At 38.3% G+C, this 18,519-nt stretch overlaps 3 protein-coding genes across 7 annotated transcripts in view; 1 reads left to right on the top strand and 2 right to left on the bottom strand.

The window, feature by feature from the left end:
- LOC121690102 (ubiquitin carboxyl-terminal hydrolase 47-like) overlaps positions 1-3,613 on the bottom strand; it is a 16,046-nt gene extending 12,433 nt beyond the window's left edge. Inside the window, exons 1-2 of one of the 2 annotated variants that reach the window (XM_042070459.1) lie at positions 3,282-3,613; positions 3,122-3,154 (exon numbers count right to left, since the gene is read on the bottom strand). In XM_042070459.1, coding sequence (XP_041926393.1) covers positions 3,122-3,154; positions 3,282-3,396 — 148 coding nt within the window. In that variant the 5' untranslated portion in view covers positions 3,397-3,613. The remainder of the gene's footprint in view (positions 1-3,121; positions 3,155-3,281) is intronic. The other variant, XM_042070460.1, reaches the window with a different exon arrangement.
- Positions 1-18,519, bottom strand: part of LOC121690103 (ubiquitin carboxyl-terminal hydrolase 47) — a 26,723-nt gene extending 8,204 nt beyond the window's left edge. The window contains exons 1-15 of one of the 4 annotated variants that reach the window (XM_042070463.1): positions 18,175-18,519; positions 18,016-18,042; positions 16,618-16,746; positions 16,377-16,476; positions 16,171-16,286; positions 16,022-16,092; positions 15,784-15,912; positions 15,548-15,643; positions 15,180-15,311; positions 14,830-14,958; positions 14,292-14,317; positions 14,168-14,202; positions 13,897-13,997; positions 13,454-13,639; positions 11,318-11,451 (exon numbers count right to left, since the gene is read on the bottom strand). In XM_042070463.1, the coding sequence (XP_041926397.1) occupies positions 11,344-11,451; positions 13,454-13,639; positions 13,897-13,997; positions 14,168-14,202; positions 14,292-14,317; positions 14,830-14,958; positions 15,180-15,311; positions 15,548-15,643; positions 15,784-15,912; positions 16,022-16,092; positions 16,171-16,286; positions 16,377-16,476; positions 16,618-16,746; positions 18,016-18,042; positions 18,175-18,232 (1,443 nt within the window). In that variant the 5' untranslated portion in view covers positions 18,233-18,519 and the 3' untranslated portion in view covers positions 11,318-11,343. Of the gene's footprint in view, positions 1-10,601; positions 11,452-13,195; positions 13,640-13,896; positions 13,998-14,167; positions 14,203-14,291; positions 14,318-14,829; positions 14,959-15,179; positions 15,312-15,547; positions 15,644-15,783; positions 15,913-16,021; positions 16,093-16,170; positions 16,287-16,376; positions 16,477-16,617; positions 16,747-18,015; positions 18,043-18,174 lie in introns of those variants that run through there. The other 3 variants (XM_042070465.1, XM_042070462.1, XM_042070461.1) reach the window with 3 other exon arrangements.
- LOC121690192 lies at positions 4,117-9,086 on the top strand. Its single transcript, XM_042070616.1, has 5 exons — positions 4,117-4,141; positions 5,228-5,341; positions 5,451-5,551; positions 7,948-8,124; positions 8,324-9,086. Exons 1-5 carry the CDS (start codon positions 4,117-4,119, stop codon positions 8,801-8,803), a joined length of 897 nt encoding a protein of 298 aa, XP_041926550.1. The 3' UTR covers positions 8,804-9,086.

The following is an 18,519-nucleotide window of genomic DNA, read 5'->3' as shown; positions in this document are numbered from 1 at the left end:
CCCTTGAGCAAGGCAGGCAGCTCACTGCGCCGGGATTAGTGTGTGCAGAGTTAAATGCAGAGACCAAATTTCCCTAATGGGATCAAAAAAGTATATATACTTATACTAACACAAAAGCTAAACTAAATCAGCTTTTTACCACCTCAAAAACCCTGCCAATTGTAGAGGTCTTATGTTAAAACATTTTAGCGAAACTTATCCATGCATTCATCTCCAGCAGGGTTGACTACTGCTATGGGCTTTTCACAGGCCTTCTTAAAAAGACTGTCAAACAACTTCAGATGATACAAAATACAGCAGCTAGGGTTTTCATAAAAAACTAAAAAAAACTGACCACATTACTCCAATACTGAAGTCCCTGCATTGGCTTCCAGTAAGTCACAGAATTGACTTTAAAGTGCTCCTGCTTGTTTATAAATCACCAAATGGAACGGGTCCTAATAATAATAATTCAGCAGTACACACCTTCCAGAACTCTCAGGTCTCAGGATAAATACTTGCTGCTGTTAGAACTAAACAGGGTAGTTGCTATGCAATTTAGCTCTGGAAACAACTTTCGGATGATATCAAAGTTGTGTCAAATGCTCTCTCTGTAAATCAGAGTGCTCATCCTTCATTTTACTGTTTATGCCAAAACGTGAGAATTGTCATGAAAAGGAATGCTGGTTGTGTGGGCGTAGAAAATCCAAGGCGGACAGCAGTTTTGTCACAGTATTAATAACGTATTGAATTGAATTGAAATGTAATTTGCTGCCGCTAGGGTGCATCTAGATTTCTAGGCTAGCTGTTAGTCAGAGTGTCCATCATTCCTTTTATTGTTTATGCCAAAATATGAGAACCTGTGTGAGTTTCATAAAGGGCATCCCAGCTAACACATGACGTTGCAGCAACGTCGCCATAAAGTTGTCATTTGGTCACCACAACATTACCTTCTAGCTACATTGCAAGACAATGTTGTCACTTGGTACTATTAGTGACATTGCAGCGACGTCGTGACCTGGTCAGTTGATGATGTTGCCATTTGGTACCGTGAAGAACGGTGCCACAACATTGTGATCAAGTCAACATTTTACCTATTGGTCGGGGATCGAACCAGCAACCCTTCGGTTTCAAGTCTTAACCAGTAGGCCATGACTGCCCCAAATTAGTTAGAAATATCCACCATAATGTTTTCAGATGTACAGTATATGGGGAAATGTATTGGTAATATTTGTAAAGATATATGTACATATATGTTTTAACATTTATGCACAATGTACATATATGAGACCATGCACATACAATGTATGCACAGTACATATATGGTGATATATACAGTATATGTACGGTACATGTAACATCTAAAATATATGAATATTTACAGTTTGTCTCAGTTGCTAAAACACTAAAACCCATTGGCTGAAGAAACTCATTAAGCTAATTGTTCAGTCTGTTGTCAATACCTTAAACCATTTCACATGGTAAAACACAATTTGCAGATCTCACTTACAACTTTTAGCAAAACTTTGAACACTCATTCTCAAAACACATTCTGCACTCTAATGCTCATGTATCCTGTCAGACTCTCTGTTTGTGGTTTGTCCTCCTAGTGTTTTGTCTATTTGTCCCCCTCTGCAGGAGCTGTTGTGTACCACTGCTGTCGGTCTGAGTCTCCGCCCTTCCTCTGTCTGCTCCTGGTTCTCACCTGCTTCCACTGGTGTCTCTGATCTGCCTACCAATCAGCGTCAATCAGCCTGCATCTGATCGTAATTTCAGCTGGCTTTAAAATCCCCATTACCAGTCTGCCTCCCTGTCAGAATGTTCCGTCTTCTCGTAGCAGTTCTCGAGTGCTGCCTGCCTGACTGTGAGTTTTTGCCTGCCTGGTTTTGACCTCTGCCTGATTTTCATCGACTGTGTTCTCTGCCTGAAGATTTAGTACTTTTGCCAGTTTTTTCTGTTTTTTGCCTGCCTGTGTTTTGTTGCCGGTGAATGAAGACTGGCCTACTGCCGTGAAGGAGGATTGACTTTTGTGTTTCACCTGCACCCTCTCTGCAGTGTCCAGTTGCATGTGCCCTGTTCTCCTGCTGGGGTTTTGCCTTCTACGACTGTTTCTTCCTGAACTGTTTTTTTGTGCTTTTTCTGAAGACTGCTTTCTGTTGAAGATTTGGCCCAGTGTGTTCCCTGTGGATTACTCTCAGGACTGTGGAAGCTCTGTTTTTTTGTCTCTGTTAATAAATCTAATTCTGGGTGTTTGTCATATCTGAACCTGAGTCCCACTCTCTGAAAACGTGACATATCCATACTGGTAAGTTGCAAAAATGAAATGGAAATTGACATACACATGTCATCTATTAAACACAACCACTCGACGTTGATTTCACTTGTTTCAAATGATGTGACAAAACCAATTTAAGCCCGTTCAGAGAGCAAACAGGTTGTTGAAGGTGGGAATGAGAATGGATGGAAGAAACCGTGAGAGGACAAATGCATATGCAAGGTGGGGGACGAGGATGAAGGGGAGGAGGGCAAGAAAGAGGATTTTTATTGGACACTGTAGTACAGTGCATTGTATGCTGTATACTGTCAACTTTCAGTGCACTAATGTTGTGGCAATGTATTTTTGGTCATTCAATTACATTGTAGCAATGTACTGGCAACGTAACTGTGCTAGCTGGGATGCTTTGTGTGGCTTAATAAAGGCAGACAGAGGTTTTGTCACAGTACTAACCTGTTGAGAGAATGTCTGATGCAAGGATTGTTCACTTTGTTGGGTTAGCTGGTCTATAGCTAAATTTAATACAACAGCCTACTGGATGTATGAGGAAGCATATGATTAAGTTGTTGGCTGTGTTCCAGTAATTTTCCACTCTGTCTTTTAATTATTCTATGTTGTCTTTTATGTCTTTTAACTATTCTATTTTATGTAGCCTACTTTACTTTTGAAACATTTTTGAACTACTGCATTTTTATGCTTGTGTTGCCATACTCTTTGCTCTTGTTTATGTAAAGCACATTGAATTACCCTTGTATGAAATGTGCTATATAAATAAATTACCTTGCCTTGTGCTTTTTCTACAAATAAAGATAATGGTGATGGCATTCAGTTGTAACTAGTGGTTAGGCCTAAATCATTGAAACTCACAGTTCTGGACATGTAGGCCTAAACACCGGACACCTGAAATTCAAATAGAAAAATAGAGGAAAATACAGCATTTAACATGAAAATAAAATAGCCTAGCATAGGTCTACCATAAAACTAAATTCCAATAGGCTACAAGTCTTCATTCCTCCAGGTCACTTACCTTCTGTGTGCTTTGACAGAGGCACTGATTTCAAGTCTGCTTTCATATCCATTAATATTCTAATATTATTTGCGAGCTTTAAAATACGATGCACATAGGCAACAACAGACAACATGTATGCCTTTGACAAACCTTTGACTAGGTTAGCTGATTTCTGCAACACGTTAATATTTTCCACTGTAGCCTACACCGTATCAACACAACAATCCTGATTTAATTGTTGTTGAATGGAAATAGCGACATGTAGCCTACTGTAGGCCTAATTGCCACAAGCGAAGCTTAACTTAAACTCGGATGTAGCCTACCATTCCATCTCGCAGCAGCCAAAGGTAGCCTGTGACAAAACACAGATATGGAGCTATAAGTAAAACTGAAACCTACTTGCTATAGTCAACGCCCATTGTCCTACGAGTTCACCCCCACCCCACCCCGTTGAATGAGTGACAGTCAACTATTGTCAACAGGCTAGCTCTTTTGAAGCATCAGATGTCTCCTTCAGATAGCCTACCTGTTTTGCTTGCGGGCTTCACTGAATTGTCAGAGCCATTGACTTTTTACACTTCAACTTGTGAATGTGATGAAAGAAAGAAAAAAAAAAACAATAACATAGAATATAAAGCAAACAAAATACAAGCTTTTGAAATAGAAGGACATTACATGGCAAAAGTATTTTTGTTCAGTGACATAAATTAACTTACTCATTAACACTCATTAACTGTGCACATAGAATTAGACATTCATCACTAAACACCCAGATGAGAAGCAGCTTTATTCTATCCCCATATTCATTCCCATATACGTTTCTGGACATTTTTAGACAAAGACAAAGGATTAAATGGCCCAGTCTTTGCCAAAACAACGTAGGCCTGCAATAAATATTTTATAATATAACATGACACACACAGTACTACATTTGTAACCAGGGGACTTTACAGTGGGTCCATGTGTCCATCTTCCAAGCAAGCATAGTATGCACAAGCATGGATTTATCCTTTATTCCATGGTCAGACAGTTTGTCATTGTCCTCCAACTGATCGGGTCCATACAGAACCCAAAGCTCAGAAGGATCTAACAAGAAGCATTTGATTGTGTAAGTGAATAGGGTTGCATTTATCACTATACATGCATACGTTCATGTATATTCATTTGTTGACTAAGAAACACATAATTAAAAAGAAAACAGTGCTTAATGGCCATTATATGTTTCCTGGCAGCTTGTCAATAAGTTTCTCTATTAGTTTCACTTTCTTTTACTAAAGTTCCAGACAAAGGTTGATCAACACATAAAAAGGGTGTGCCATTCGTTGCCTTGGTGTTTGCATTATTGTGAGAGAGGCCTCAAGAAATTTGTATAGGATTTATAAAACTACAGTTTTTTTTTGTTCCCCTTACAATGCAATCTTGCCAATGCCAAGTTGATGAGTACCATTTATATTTGGTAGATAAAACATTTAAATTTTAAAATGAATCACAAATACTCAGAGACTCATTTAATCTTAATTGCATGTGTTATACTGTTATATTGATGAAATAAAAATGTCCCACTGGGACTTTCAGGGGAATACCGTCGAAGAATGACACCAATATTTTCTTTACAACAACAACAACAACCACCCTTTTCAACATTAAAATCATCCAGTGTGTAAAAGGTGTAAAGTTCACAATGCTATCCAATAAATATGACAATAAAACATTTTAAAATAAGATAAGGGACATTGTGTGGCGTCCTCCAAGTTTTGCAATATGTTGCTATCTGTATGTATTATCTCCCTGTAACTATAATCAGAAGATTTTTATCTTGAAAGTTTGATAAAAAAAAAAAACAAAAAAAAAATTCCCCAGCAATTTACCAGGAACTAATCTGTGTTTTGTCAGCAGAGAAACAAAAGTGAATTAGGTTGACAGAAAATACACTACTGGCATTGTGTTCTGGCATTGCATTTTAGCGCTGAACAGATCGACAACTGTATCTCAAGATGTCAACAAAGAAGAGCAGCAAAGAAGTGGTTATGATCCATCAGACACCACATTCAGATTTGTCACAAGACCAGACGATATCAGTAAGTCAATGATTCAGTTCTTCTGGTTACTGTTTTTAACTGTAATGTAAAATAGGAGACAGCAAGTGTTGTGTAGGTGGTGAGTGTTGTTGTATCCCTCACCTGACAGCTCTGGATGATGACCCCGACTCCTTGAGGGCTGAGATGTCCTGTGGCCATGCAGTCACACCGCAGTCTCTCACGGCCTGGTGCCGCAGCCTACTGGACCAGGTACTACTTTTTCAGGTCACACAAGTTTATTAAGGGTTTTAATGAAGGTAGGTATGTACTGTATATTGGGACGGTGGTAGTGTAGTGGTTAAGGAGCTGGGCTAGCGTGCAGTAGCCTGAAAGTTGTCGGTTCAATTCCCAGCTTCCACCGTTGTGCCCTTGAGCAAGGCACTTAAAGGAATTATCCGTAGTAGAGTAAAAATAGAGTAAAATGTACTTTAGATCAATTTACGGATGATTGGGAGTACATATGTTAAGCAGAGCCGGACAGTAACGGAGTACATTTACTTGAGTACAATTTTGAGGGATCTGTACTTTACTCGAGTATAATTTTTGGGGAGTACTCATGACTTTACTCAAGTACATTTGAGAGGCAAATATTGTACTCTTTACTCCACTACATTTCTATCCATAACCGTGAGTACCCGTTACTTCTTCTAAAAAAAAGGAAAAAAGAAAAATCTCGGAAACCTTCAATTTGTTGTTTTCCTCTCAAACGTGATTGGATTGTGCAGGCGCCATTGATTGGGACAGCCTATCAGCAATCACCTTCAGCTTTCCGCCAAAGTCAACTCCATGGTCAGATTTAGATAAGAGACTAAACCATGGACGAAACAATGGATGAAGACGCAGCAGGTCCATCCCGGGAATGTGCCAACCTGTGGCCCCACCTCGCCAGACTATTTCAATTTTCTGAACAAGTTAATGATAGTTTTCAAATTGTTTTGAAAGTGTTTCAATTACAAAATAGTATTTTGTATTTGAAATACGTATTTTATATACATGTATTAGAAATACTGCCCATCCCTGGTAAAAAAAATGGTAAAAAGATAAAAATGACTTGATTTTACTTTCAATTCCTTTTACATTCTCCAAGGTATTAACATTAACATTTTCAATAACTCCATGTAGGACGTTTCTATACATAAATGTAAGCACTGTGGCAGTAGTAATGCAATATTTAAAAAATGTAGGCTACTCTTGTACTCTTTTTTTTTAAAACAAGTACTTCAGTAATTTTACTTAAGTAGACTGTTGTACTTTTACTTGTACTTGAGTAAAATTTAGCAAAGGGTATCTGTACTTTTACTCAAGTAATGAAGCTGTGTACTCTGTCCGCCTCTGACGTTGAGTTGACATCAAAATCATGTCATTCGGATGTGTTTTGAGAAAGTTCGATTTTACCGTTTTTATTCAAAACTCGTTAGGGACCCTCTAGTCAAAACTCGTTAGGGACCCTCTACTCACTACCACGTAAGTGTAATGTTGTTTGGAACTGTAGAAGAGGTATAAAAGTAGCGTTTTGTAGCGGCGAAAAGACATGCCCGGGTCACTTCCAGGCTAACGAGTTTTGACTAAAAACGGTAAAATCGAACTTTCTCAAAACACATCCGAATGACATGATTTTGATGTCAACTCAACGTATGTACTCCCAATCATCTGTAAATTGATCTAAAGTGCATTTTACTCTGGATAATTCTTTTAACCCCAAGTTGCTCCGGGGACAATGTCATCCCTTGTAATATAGCTGACATATGTAAGTCACTTTGGTCAAGAAGTGTCTGCTAAATGTAATGTAATGTAATCTAAATGTAATGTAATGTGTCTACCCAATCAGTAACGTTGCATAGTGCAATATAAAGCATTTCTGATGTACATTGGCAATGTTAAATATTTATTTTTTCCCTATTGTAAGTCAGTGTTGCACCAAGAGCTTGAAGCTGTCATTTTAAAGTAAAACAACAGTGCATTAGGTTGCTTTATGTTATATGAGTATTATAATAAGAGTAGGCCTACATGCTGTTGCTGGCCACTAGTCAATTCGTAGCCTAGAAATCTAGACGCACCCTAGCCTGTACGTGTAGTATCAAACCATAGGGATTTCTATTGGCTGACGCCGTGGACGTCATCCAATCACAGCGCTCTATTTTGTTAGAGAGTCTTAAGGCGGGCTTAACAGGATAACGACAGTCCTGCGACGGTGAACAACAAGGAAGGTGGCTATGGCGAACGAAGAGCGGTTGTTTGAATCGGCGTTGGCGTCAACTTTGGAGGAGTTGGACTTGTGCTTTTCTTTGAAAGTTGAGCAACACAATGCACTTAGGTGATTCCTTTCGAAGAAGGATGTATTTGCCATTTTGCAGACCGGATACAGATATGGTCGTAGCGCTGGCCTATTGCATGCCTAGGCAGTTTGAAAGACAATTCTCTGCCCGCCCCTTGGATTAAGCGAGGTGGATGGTTCGATTCCAGACTATACATTTCAATGATATAGGATGGCCCACCAGGCTAGTCAATTCGTTTACACGCATTACAGTGGAATGACAAGCTGTTAATGTGCACAAGTAGGGCCTAGTGTTTATAAGCCTTATAACAGAAGTTTTTATCTCATGCAGGGGCAATATAAATTCACTTGTCCTGCACTGAAGGCAGGCACCACAATGGAGAAGTGTGGGGAGGAATGGTCCTACACAGAGATGCGTAAGCTGGCTGTGCTGACAGCAGAAGAGCAGGCTCACTTTGAGGAGACCATGGCTATGCTGGCTGCTGCTGAGTATTGTGAGTTCAAAACAGTAAGTGCCACCTACATGCTGACCGTACAGAGCAGGACTTGAAAAGCTATAGCTACATGCGTTATTACATGCCATTGAATATGAATATGTTTGTTTTAGCACATGCCCACATAGTCAATTACGCCTAATTATAAAATTCTTAATGTGCTGTGAAGTGTGAAATTGACCTCTTGATTAAACTTGTTTACCTGTTCACTAGTGTCCTGGCTGTCAGTCATTTGTGGAAAGGCAAGACCTGACCAACCTGTCTGTGCACTGCAAAATCTGCACCACGCAGACCAGAGAAGTCTATGATTTCTGCTGGCAGTGTCTGCGGAGGTGGCGGGGACGTGCACCTAGAGTTGACAAGTGTGACAACGAGGGGTGCGTCAACCAAGACGTGGAGAGGCTGGCCAAGTGTAACCTGCTGACTCTCGAAGAAGTGCAAAATGTGCGAGTCCCATCCATGCGCGCCTGTCCCACATGTGGCAACATCGTGGAGCACAATGGAGCAGGGTGTAAAAACATCATATGCAATCGGTGTCAGATTGAGTTCTGCTTTTCCTGCTTGAAACTCAAACCTGATTGTCTGATCACCAGCAGTTACTTCCTGCCATGTGCTGATGGTGTGGCTGACCGCCAGACCAGTATCCCATCAATAATGGAAAGTGTGGCAGCTGTTGCGGGCCAACCTGAATGATACATATCAGTACATAGGCTATCAAGCTTTAGTACACTTCCTTCATCTACTACATGCATATGCTGTTTTTATTTGTATGTAAAATATTAAATATACAGTAGCCTAGGTACCGACACACTCAAACTACAAACTCTTTCTCTCTCCCACACCAACTCAATTACTCACTCACACACACGCGCACACACACACACACACACACACAGAGAGAGAGATATGAGGAGATGTAGACACTTGTCTTATACCTGTCTGTGTAATAGCCAATAAACATGCAGTGTTAAATTAAGTTCAGGTGTTAAGATTTGTTTGTGTAGCCTGATTCATGGTATTCAGAATAACATCATTATGCTAATATCACACAGATACACACATGCAGAGAGAGAGAGAGAGAGAGCACTGTAATATGTTGCATCTGATTTTTCTAACCAAGTGGTTCTCAAAGTTGGGTCTGGGGGCCCAAGACCCATAGCCAAGAGGTCTGCAAAATAATTTGCTTTAAATGATAAAATTGATATTTGTGCATTCAAGGCTGGTCAGTCTGAAAACAAGTCCTTATAACTAGCTTGTTGGATGATACAATAATTTCCTGTGTATTAGCTGCATTGTGTATTAATCGCAGGACAGTGTTTTATGCTAGTTAAGAAAAAACAAAACCATATTAATACCATAGTATTAACCTCATAGCTGAAGAAATTTTGCAAAATTAATGTATAAACCGTGGCTAATAGCTGGGAAATTACAGTAATATCTTGTATTGAGTGTAATAGTTACTTACTTTACTTAGCTCTGTCACCAAACGACTATGGTCCCCTTGAATCTACTGTATGTGTCAGTGTATAGAACAAATCAACACCTGGATGTCTCAACATTTTCTTCAGCTGAACAAAGAAAAAACTGAAGTAATTATATTTGGTAAAAAGGAGGAAAGACTTAGGGTTGCCACTCTAAAAATCTTGGTGTATTGACAGTGATCTAAATTTCAACAGCCACATGAAAGCGATAACTAAATCAGCTTTTTACCACCTCAAAAATATTGCCAAACTTAGAGGGCTAATGTCAAAACATGACTTAGAAAAACTCATTCATGCATTTATCTCCGGGAGGGTTGATTACTGCAATGGACTGTTCACAGGCCTTCCTAAAAAGACTATTAAACAGCTTCAGGTGATACAAAAAGCAGCAGCTAGGATTCTAAGAAAAACTAAAAGAACTGACTACATTACTCCAATTCCCTGCACTGGCTTCCAGTAAGTCACAGCATTGACTTTAAAGCATCAGTAAATGGAGCAGGACCTAAATACCTATCAGACATTCTTCAGTAGTACACACCTTCTCGTCCTCTCAGGTCCCAGGTAAAAATTCTGTTAGTAAAACCTACTCTTAGAACTAAACATGGTGAAGCAGCTTTTAGCTGCTATGCGGCTCAGCTCTGGAACCAACTTTCGGATGACATCAAAAAGGCCCCAACTGTAGCCAGTTTTAAATCTAGACTTAAGACCAAACTGTTCTCAGATGCTTTCTGCTAACTGCGCTGAGTTACAAATTCTGATTTTTTTTTTATTACTGCTATTATTTTACTACTTTTGCTTTGCTTTTGCTTTGTTTTTTGCTTATTAATTATTCTTTATTTTAAAATTATTTTACCTTGTGTGTTTTATGTTTTCTTTTTATTATGATCTTTACCTTTTGAACTATTCTTTGACAATATTGCCCTTCTATGCTTTTGTTTATGTAAAGCACATTGAATGACCTCTGTGAATATATAAAATGCAATATATAAATAAACTTGTCTTGACTTGACTAATAGGATAAATGTTTTACTTGAAAAGAGACAAACATATTTGGTACAACCCTTTTCACCAATTACACAAGCAAATTGTGTTGATTTGCTCCCACCCACATTACCATTTCACTTGAATCACTTCACTCAGCTCATAAAGAACCTTTTGCCAGCTAGCTGATGAACATGGAGAAATGTTTGAATCCTATTTGACAATGAATATGGATAGAACATGGATGTAGGGCAATAAACAATTGTTTTGAGCAATTCTGTCATCAAATACACATGAGAACATTTACATCCTTGGTATCTTAATCTAACATAATGTTTTATACATACTGTACATACTGTACATTCTTGGAATTTACATCGCACATGTATGTCTTAAGGTAAAAGTAAATCCCATTTAGATACAGATAGATAGATAGATAGATAGATAGATAGATAGATAGATAGATAGATACTTTATTGCTACACAACCATGTTGGTTTTTAGTTACAGAGGGATTTAGCTCAATACAAGGAAGAAGAAAAGAGAGAAATTCAAAATAAATAAATAAATTGTTCAGACAAGTTTTGCAGTGTTCAGGAGTCTTATTGCTGAAGGGAATAAGAAACCTAGAAACATGGTTCTAGTTCATATGGACCTGTAGCGTCGTTTGTCTTCCATTTAAAAAAAAAACGTTTTCAGCCTATTTCTAGGCCTACTTAGCCACTGGAAACATGTGACATCTCTCTTTTTGAAGTAGGTTATTGAAAGAGAACTACAGAGAGTCTCTCATCATCGAATCATGGACAAGAAGGTCAACGTTGATTGCAAGAAGATGCAACATCAGGAGCACTAAAAGAGATATGATCCAGCCCATCCAACTCTGAAATGTATAAAAAGGAGAGATGATATAAGCAAGTATCATACATTAAATCTTCCCTTTACAGTAGCAGGTCTTATGCGTACAGCAAGTAGCCTGTTCATCAAAACGTCATGTAACACGTGTCATGCTGAAGACAACATGTAGCATGTGTCATCATTAAAGCAACTACCGGTAACACGACTCAACTTTCAACACAAACAGACAAACTAAAGAAAGGAGACAAACTAAAGAAACTATTACAAAGGGAAACCTTCTGGATTTACAAGCTAAAGGCCCTCACCAGTCCTGGCCTAAATGAAGATTTGGACTATACCCCTTATTTATAACTTTTATAGCCCTGGAACCGATATCTGTGAATGAATTAATTCATGTAATATCTTTTAGCTTCTAGAACTGGTAGATGGAACCATGAATTAACTATATTATTGATATATGACTGCATGTGTAATGTCTATGACTGTACTGTGTAGTCTTTTTGCATTTGACTAATTATCTGCGTTACTTGTGCTCTTTGCCTAAATATGATCCAACGTGTCTGAGTTATGAATTAACTATAGTACCGGTACTCATATATGATTGAATGTGTAACGATGACTGTTCATCTGTATTACTTGATTCAATGAGTCTGAATTCTAAATTGATTATATTATTTGTATATGACTGCATGTGTAATGAGTACAGTATGACTGTATTGTGTAATTGTATTGCATTTAACTGTTTATTAGTAGTGCTCTTTGTCCAATTGATCCTACGAGTTTGCTACTAACAATCATTGTCAACCTCTGTTTTTTAACTTGACTTAATTGCCTCAATTTCAATGTCAACTTGTGTATCTTCAATTAATGACTGCCATTGACAGCCTAATTGTAGGGCGGAGTCAATACACCTGAACTTGAGTGTTTCTGATTGGTGCAGCCTATTTTGGTTAAATACCTGTGAACATTAAACCTGTATGCTCTGATGAAGACATGTTTTGTCGCAACGCGTAAGCACACCTAAATTAAAGGTGAGCTGTCTGCAACAACAGCAGCGCTCGGGGAGCAGTGAGGGGTTAGGTGTCTTGCTCAAGGGCACTTCAGCCGTGCCTACTGGTCGGGGTTCGAACCGGCAAGCCTCCGGTTACAAGTCCGAAGCGCTAACCAGTAGGCCACGGCTGCCCCCAAATGTCCCAATTCTTTTGGAAACTGGATTGTACATTAGTCAGTTAACCAAATAAAACCTTTATGGCAGGGATACATGCTAATATTGTCCAAATTCATTAAGGATTTGACTATACTATTTCACTGAATAGGTGAGAGCATAGCCGATTACCATATTGATTACTTACAAAGACTTAATGAATTGTAACAATTTGGATGAATTAGGATTGATGGAGTGGCTAGACCAGAGGTAGGCAACCTGCAGCCCTTTAGTTCCTCTCTACTGGCTCCCTGGCTTTCTCTAAAAATGGAAGTTATAAAATATTTCTAGCAATTTCATATTGTTGTTAAGCTTCAAGCTGTCCACATTAACAGTTAGTGAAGTATTGTATGTGCAATACAGCATATATGCAGAGTATGGTGACAATGCCATATGCCTGAGGCTAATAGAGATGTTTAAACTGATTTCTTTTAAATGGTTCCGACATCTTTGCGGCCCCAGACAGATTTATTTTTATTTTTGGTCAAAACAATGGCCCTTTTTTTGCCGACCCCTGGGCTAGATCTATATTTTCACTAAAAAATGAAACTCTGATCTATTTTTAATATACTTTTATTTACACTGTACTTTTAGCAAAGCACAAGACATGCTCAGCGTAACAGCAGTTACAGAATAAAGATGCCTGTACAATATACGTATAGCATGACTCAGAAATTTGACAGAAATGTTTTTGAACACAGTATTAAAGTATTTTATAATAAGTCTCATCACTACTAGTGCCTTCATGTTTTGTGTTCTTGACTGGATGTTGCATGTCTGAGGCAGATGTGCCCAAAGAGACTGTACCAACATTCCGTGTTACCTTCAAAAGATTATGTTGGTACGGTCCAGACCTCTGGGATCTCCTCCTCTGCTTAGATACCTTCATCTTTGTTGGCATGACAAGATGAGGTGAATGGTGTGAATGGTCAATTTGCTGTGTCAAAACATTGTCAGGTGTGTAGGTTTGTTTTTCGGAAGCTGTGTTGTTCTTAATTTCCTCAAGCATCTGACGAAAGAGGAGAAAGAAATATATCTTTCAGGTTAGACTTAGTCTAGTCCTCAGTTGATTTAACTGTTGCTTAAATGGTGATAATATATATTTGCAAAGAGGTTACTCCATGGAGGAAGTGTCAGTCAAAAAGATAAAAATCAGTGCTTTATCCAAACATATTTAACATGTTATGTTTATTGTTATTGTTTTGGATGAAAGCATCTGCTAAGTAAACATAAACAAAATGTTCCATAGAAAATAAGTTAGTGTACACTTTGTCTCATCTCTTCTGCTGTTGTGATCTTGAGGGATTCCACAGTACTGCTCTCCATGTTATTTTCTTCTTGCTGAGGTGATGAAGGTGACAATTCTCCTGAAAAACAAAAACACAAAAATCTCTTTCTGTAAAATATAATAGAAATATGACATTTACTGCACAGTACAGTGGGAATAAGTACAGTAGATGATTCAGCACATTTCCTTCTATTTCATCCACTGAATCCATATGTTTGGCCTATGAAGGAAGTGTTTGACTATACTCACTTTTCCTGTACACAATCATGTATGCAGTCCTTGACCTGCAAAAATTGAAATGGCAACTTCACAAACAATGAATAAACAGCATTACTGCCTAAAGCTTATTTGTTTCTCTGTATAATTTGAATACCTTTCTAAGAAGTCTGTGTCTGTGATCTGTTAAAAAAACATCAACAGCTTTTGCTTTAATGTCAAACATGCCATTCACTGTATTATAAATCAGTATATCATCAAAAGGAGTTTGAAGCTATTAGTCGTTATTTCAAAGTATAGTATAAATATAAGTATATATACTCTTTTGATCCTGTGAGGGAAATTTGGTCTCTGCATTTATCCCAATCCGTGAATTAGCGAAACACACTCAGCACACAGTGAACACACAGTGAGGTGAAGCACACACTAATTCCGGCGCAGTGAGCTGCCTGCAACAAGGGGTTAGGTGCCTTGCTCAAGGGCACTTCGGCTGTGCCTACTGGTCGGGGTTCAAACCGGCAACCCTCCGGTTACACGTCAGAAGCGCTAACCGGTAGGCCACCCTGCCCAAGTAGAAGAATTACATGGTCTTATGGATGTCCCTCATGGTCCCACTCCTTTACAATAGCAACATACTGTAGGCTACATTATATCCTGCACTCCTACAACTATCAATGGAGTAAAGTGATGCAAACCTTTGCCACGTGAGAGTCATCAAAGGAATACCAGTTATTATTCTCAGAAGACTTAATGTTGGCCCAGTAGTGTCCACTTCCATACACACCACTGTGGTTGATGACGCCATACAGGTCATACGTGCAACTCTAGGTTGAATATACAAGCACAACAAGGTTGTGGTTTCATAGATAGAATTGTAGGAAAATGTATTATTAATACAAACTGCAACAGTTCAATTCCCATATATCTGCATTGCTCTTTAAGAACAAGATAAAGTGTATACCGTATTTTTAAAATAAAAAAATCATAAAATTCAAGCATTTAATAAAATCTATGGTATCGGACATGCAATCAGTCAGATTATCACCTTAAAGTAGTCCAGAGTAGGGGGGATGTCCACAGGGCAGCAGTTCTTCTGATATCCCATTGTCATGTAGTCAAAGTAAAAGCGCTTGAGGTGCAGATTCAGTATCGTGGGATACTTCTGAACACTGAAACTCTGTAGGAAGAAAGGCATTCATCACTGAGCCTGAACTAACAACTAATACAAATCCTTACTGCATTAACAAGGAAAATATATAATAGCTAAATCATCGACTGATATTATAGCTATCGTTATTTGGACATTAGAGTGTTATAATCACTATGAGGATACTGGATAACCTGGGTAGTAATTCATATCAAATTGTCAGTGGACAATGTTGACCTTATCCAGGCAGTTAAATGTACACTCACAATTTCAGTGTCTGTTTTCTCATCACAGTCATCACAGTACATCCAGTTGTCCTCATCAAACGTTGTGGTTTTAAAGAAGGCTTGAAGACCATCAACCTACAATAGTCATGCCTGGTCAATGATGTGCCAATGTGCTGACAACTCAAAATAAAAAACATGTTTATTTTTCCTGATATTAGGCCTAGTCATTTAATCTTTGAGAAGTGAATGAAAAGTTGAGTGAGAGTTACTCTTACCACATTGAAAACGTCATTATGTTCAGCATCAATGGAGAGTGGAAGTGAAAAAAAATTGTTATCTTCATGACATGCGTCATGATCTCTCTTCAGGCACCTCAGTGTTTTTTGCCATCTTCCCTCATAGACCTAAATGTGTTCACGAGAAAAAGAAATCATTAAAAAGACATACATACAGTATAAACACAGGATAACAGTAGATATTTATATGTATGTAAAAATAGTTGTGGGTTGGTACCTGGGAGACATCATGTGACACCTCACTCAAGATTTTCTCAAACCACTCCACTGCATCTTGCTGTTCAAAAACTAACATTAAAACAGTCAGAACAAACAGAGACCCCTATGTGTCAGTAACAAAGTAAGGAGTGTTTGAATTTCACTCACCGTTTTCAATGGAGAGACTTCTGGTTATGTTGACAGGAGACACACTATCACTTTTTAGATCTTTAAATAGTTGTTGTAGATGGTAAAATACATTTTCATTTGGAGTGATCTGTGAACTAATAATGATAAGACCATCATGTAAACAATAGCGACTACTATATTGTGTGCAGTGCAGCCATACAGGGAATTGCATTATTCTTTTTTACCTTTCTACTGCCTGTCGGAACTCTTTGGTCATAAAGAGAACCTGTAAAGCTGAGTTCAGATAGCAGGTTGCTCCTTGATTTCTCAAGCCGTTGTACACAACTGTCAACCGAGATAAGATTTTTTTGTGGCAAGATGTAAAGCAAAATTGAGATGATACAAATAATTAGGAAATTAGATTACAGCATATAATATACATTACTGTTGAACTGTTATGAATTTTCATCTTGTGCATGAAATTACCTTCCTTTGCATTGTCTTTGGGTATCCCGCTGTCTTTTGAATGAAGGTAAAGGTATAAAATTTCCCCCTTAGTATTAATTTCTTCCTCTGCAGAACTGAAAGACGGTTTCAAGTTCTCAGGCAGTTGCCCTGTATGTGCACAAAGATTGGCTGATCACACTTTGTTTATACAAGAGACATGCACTATTCTATGCACTATTCTAGCACACAATTCAAAAAAGAAAGAAAGGTATTACTGTAGTCCATGAACCAGAGGCCCATTTTGGGCCGATCGGTGCCAACTCAGGGCAGCAAACTTTATTTTTATTTTCTGATAGCTATATGTGTCTATAACACAAAAATGCATGATAGACATCAGGGACTCACAATTGAAGCTTAGGAGAACACTCAATATACAGGTAGTGTATGACATGAAAATGCCTAAAATGTACGATGTAAAAATGTAAAATGTACGAAAATGTATGCACAAGGAGAGTGGGGCATGTCAAAACCCATGTTAGTTCAGAAAATGTATGGTTTAGGTAGTTAAATCAGTTTTCCTTAAATGGCACAGCGCAAAAGGTATTAGCCACACACCCAATTTAGCCTACCTACTGTATACCCGATGTATTATGTATGGACAGAAAAGTCAGGAGGAGGGTAGGAAATGTCAAAACCTGTTAGATCACATCCTGAGGGCATATGCTTATATATGATATGAAAATATATGCTTTAGGTGGTTGAATCAATTTTCCCTAAATGGTACAGCCCAAAAAGGCATCAGCCATATACTCTATTTACCAATACCCAATGTAGATATTGGTAAATGAGGGTATAAGCTTTTAGAAAATATATGGCCAGTCCCTTCATGGTACTGACCAAAATGCAGTGTACACCAGTGTTCACCTAAATCCATAAAATCCCATTAATTTCAATGGGAAATTTACTCAAGAGATTATAGAAATCTTTAGCTGTGAGTTTGGAAAGTCCATCACACATTTTTGTCATGGGGGCATAGACAAACAAAATAAAACAGGTTTGGATTGGTGCCCTCTCGTGGCACCAACATCTCTGCTGGCTCATGGATTATGCTATGTGCTCATGGTAATGTATAAGTAGTTTCCAAATGTACCAAGGATGGAAATATTCCATATGAAACAGTACAATTGTTTAGTCAGGTGATGTGACTGACTCATTTATACACTCCTGTTCAGGCAGCATGCAGCTGCCTGATTTATCCAGTAGATGGCGAGACTTCACTTTAGAATCACTAAATGACAGAACTCTTTCATTACGGCCTGAGCAATGAGCATGTGTCAATGACAAAGAATCTTTTGCTCATATTGCTTTTTCTTCACAAATATAATGGTAAAGACATTTCATTGTGACTTAGTTTTCGATTAAACTATTGAAACTCACAGTTCTGGACATGTAAACACTGGACATCTGAAATTCAAAGAGAGAGAAAATAGGGAAAAACACAGCAAACAAAATTCAAATAATATAGGCTTAGGCTATCCACAAAACCTTAACACCATGAAAGGAAAGTATACAGGCTATTTCCTCCAGGTCACTCACCTTCTTTGTCCTTTGACCGAGACACAGATTGCAATTCTGCTGAGGCTTTCATATCCATTTTAACATTATTTGCTACCGTTAAAATATATGCCTATAGCAGATAACATTTATAGGTAGGCTTATGTCTTTGATCAAAAGAAAGATACTATATGCTAGCCTATCTGTTTTTCCTCTGCATCGTGTGAACACAATCCTGATTTAATTGCTGTTGCATTACTATGAGGCTAGTAGCCTCATAGGAAAGTAGCCTATTACCACAAGCGAAGATAGACCTAACTTAAAAACGCGATATTTCGGTTCCTGCTCGCTGCAGCTAACGGTATGGCAAAACACAAGCAAAATACA

The sequence above is a fragment of the Alosa sapidissima genome, chromosome 18 (genome assembly GCF_018492685.1).
Source record: "Alosa sapidissima isolate fAloSap1 chromosome 18, fAloSap1.pri, whole genome shotgun sequence".
Classification (NCBI taxonomy): Eukaryota; Metazoa; Chordata; class Actinopteri; order Clupeiformes; family Clupeidae; genus Alosa; species Alosa sapidissima.
Note: the sequence above shows the minus strand (reverse complement) of the source record. Positions and strands in the feature narration are given on the sequence as shown.

What these genes read in the sequence shown, in the direction of transcription:
- LOC121690192 (XM_042070616.1), top strand. Translation starts at nt 4,117, where the DNA reads ATGGCCCAGTCTTTGCCAAAACAAC. An exon ending in CCAGTCTTTGCCAAAACAAC is followed by an intron (nt 4,142 to 5,227) that starts GTAGGCCTGCAA and finishes ATTGCATTTTAG; the next exon opens with CGCTGAACAGATCGACAACT. An exon ending in GCCGCAGCCTACTGGACCAG is followed by an intron (nt 5,552 to 7,947) that starts GTACTACTTTTT and finishes TATCTCATGCAG; the next exon opens with GGGCAATATAAATTCACTTG.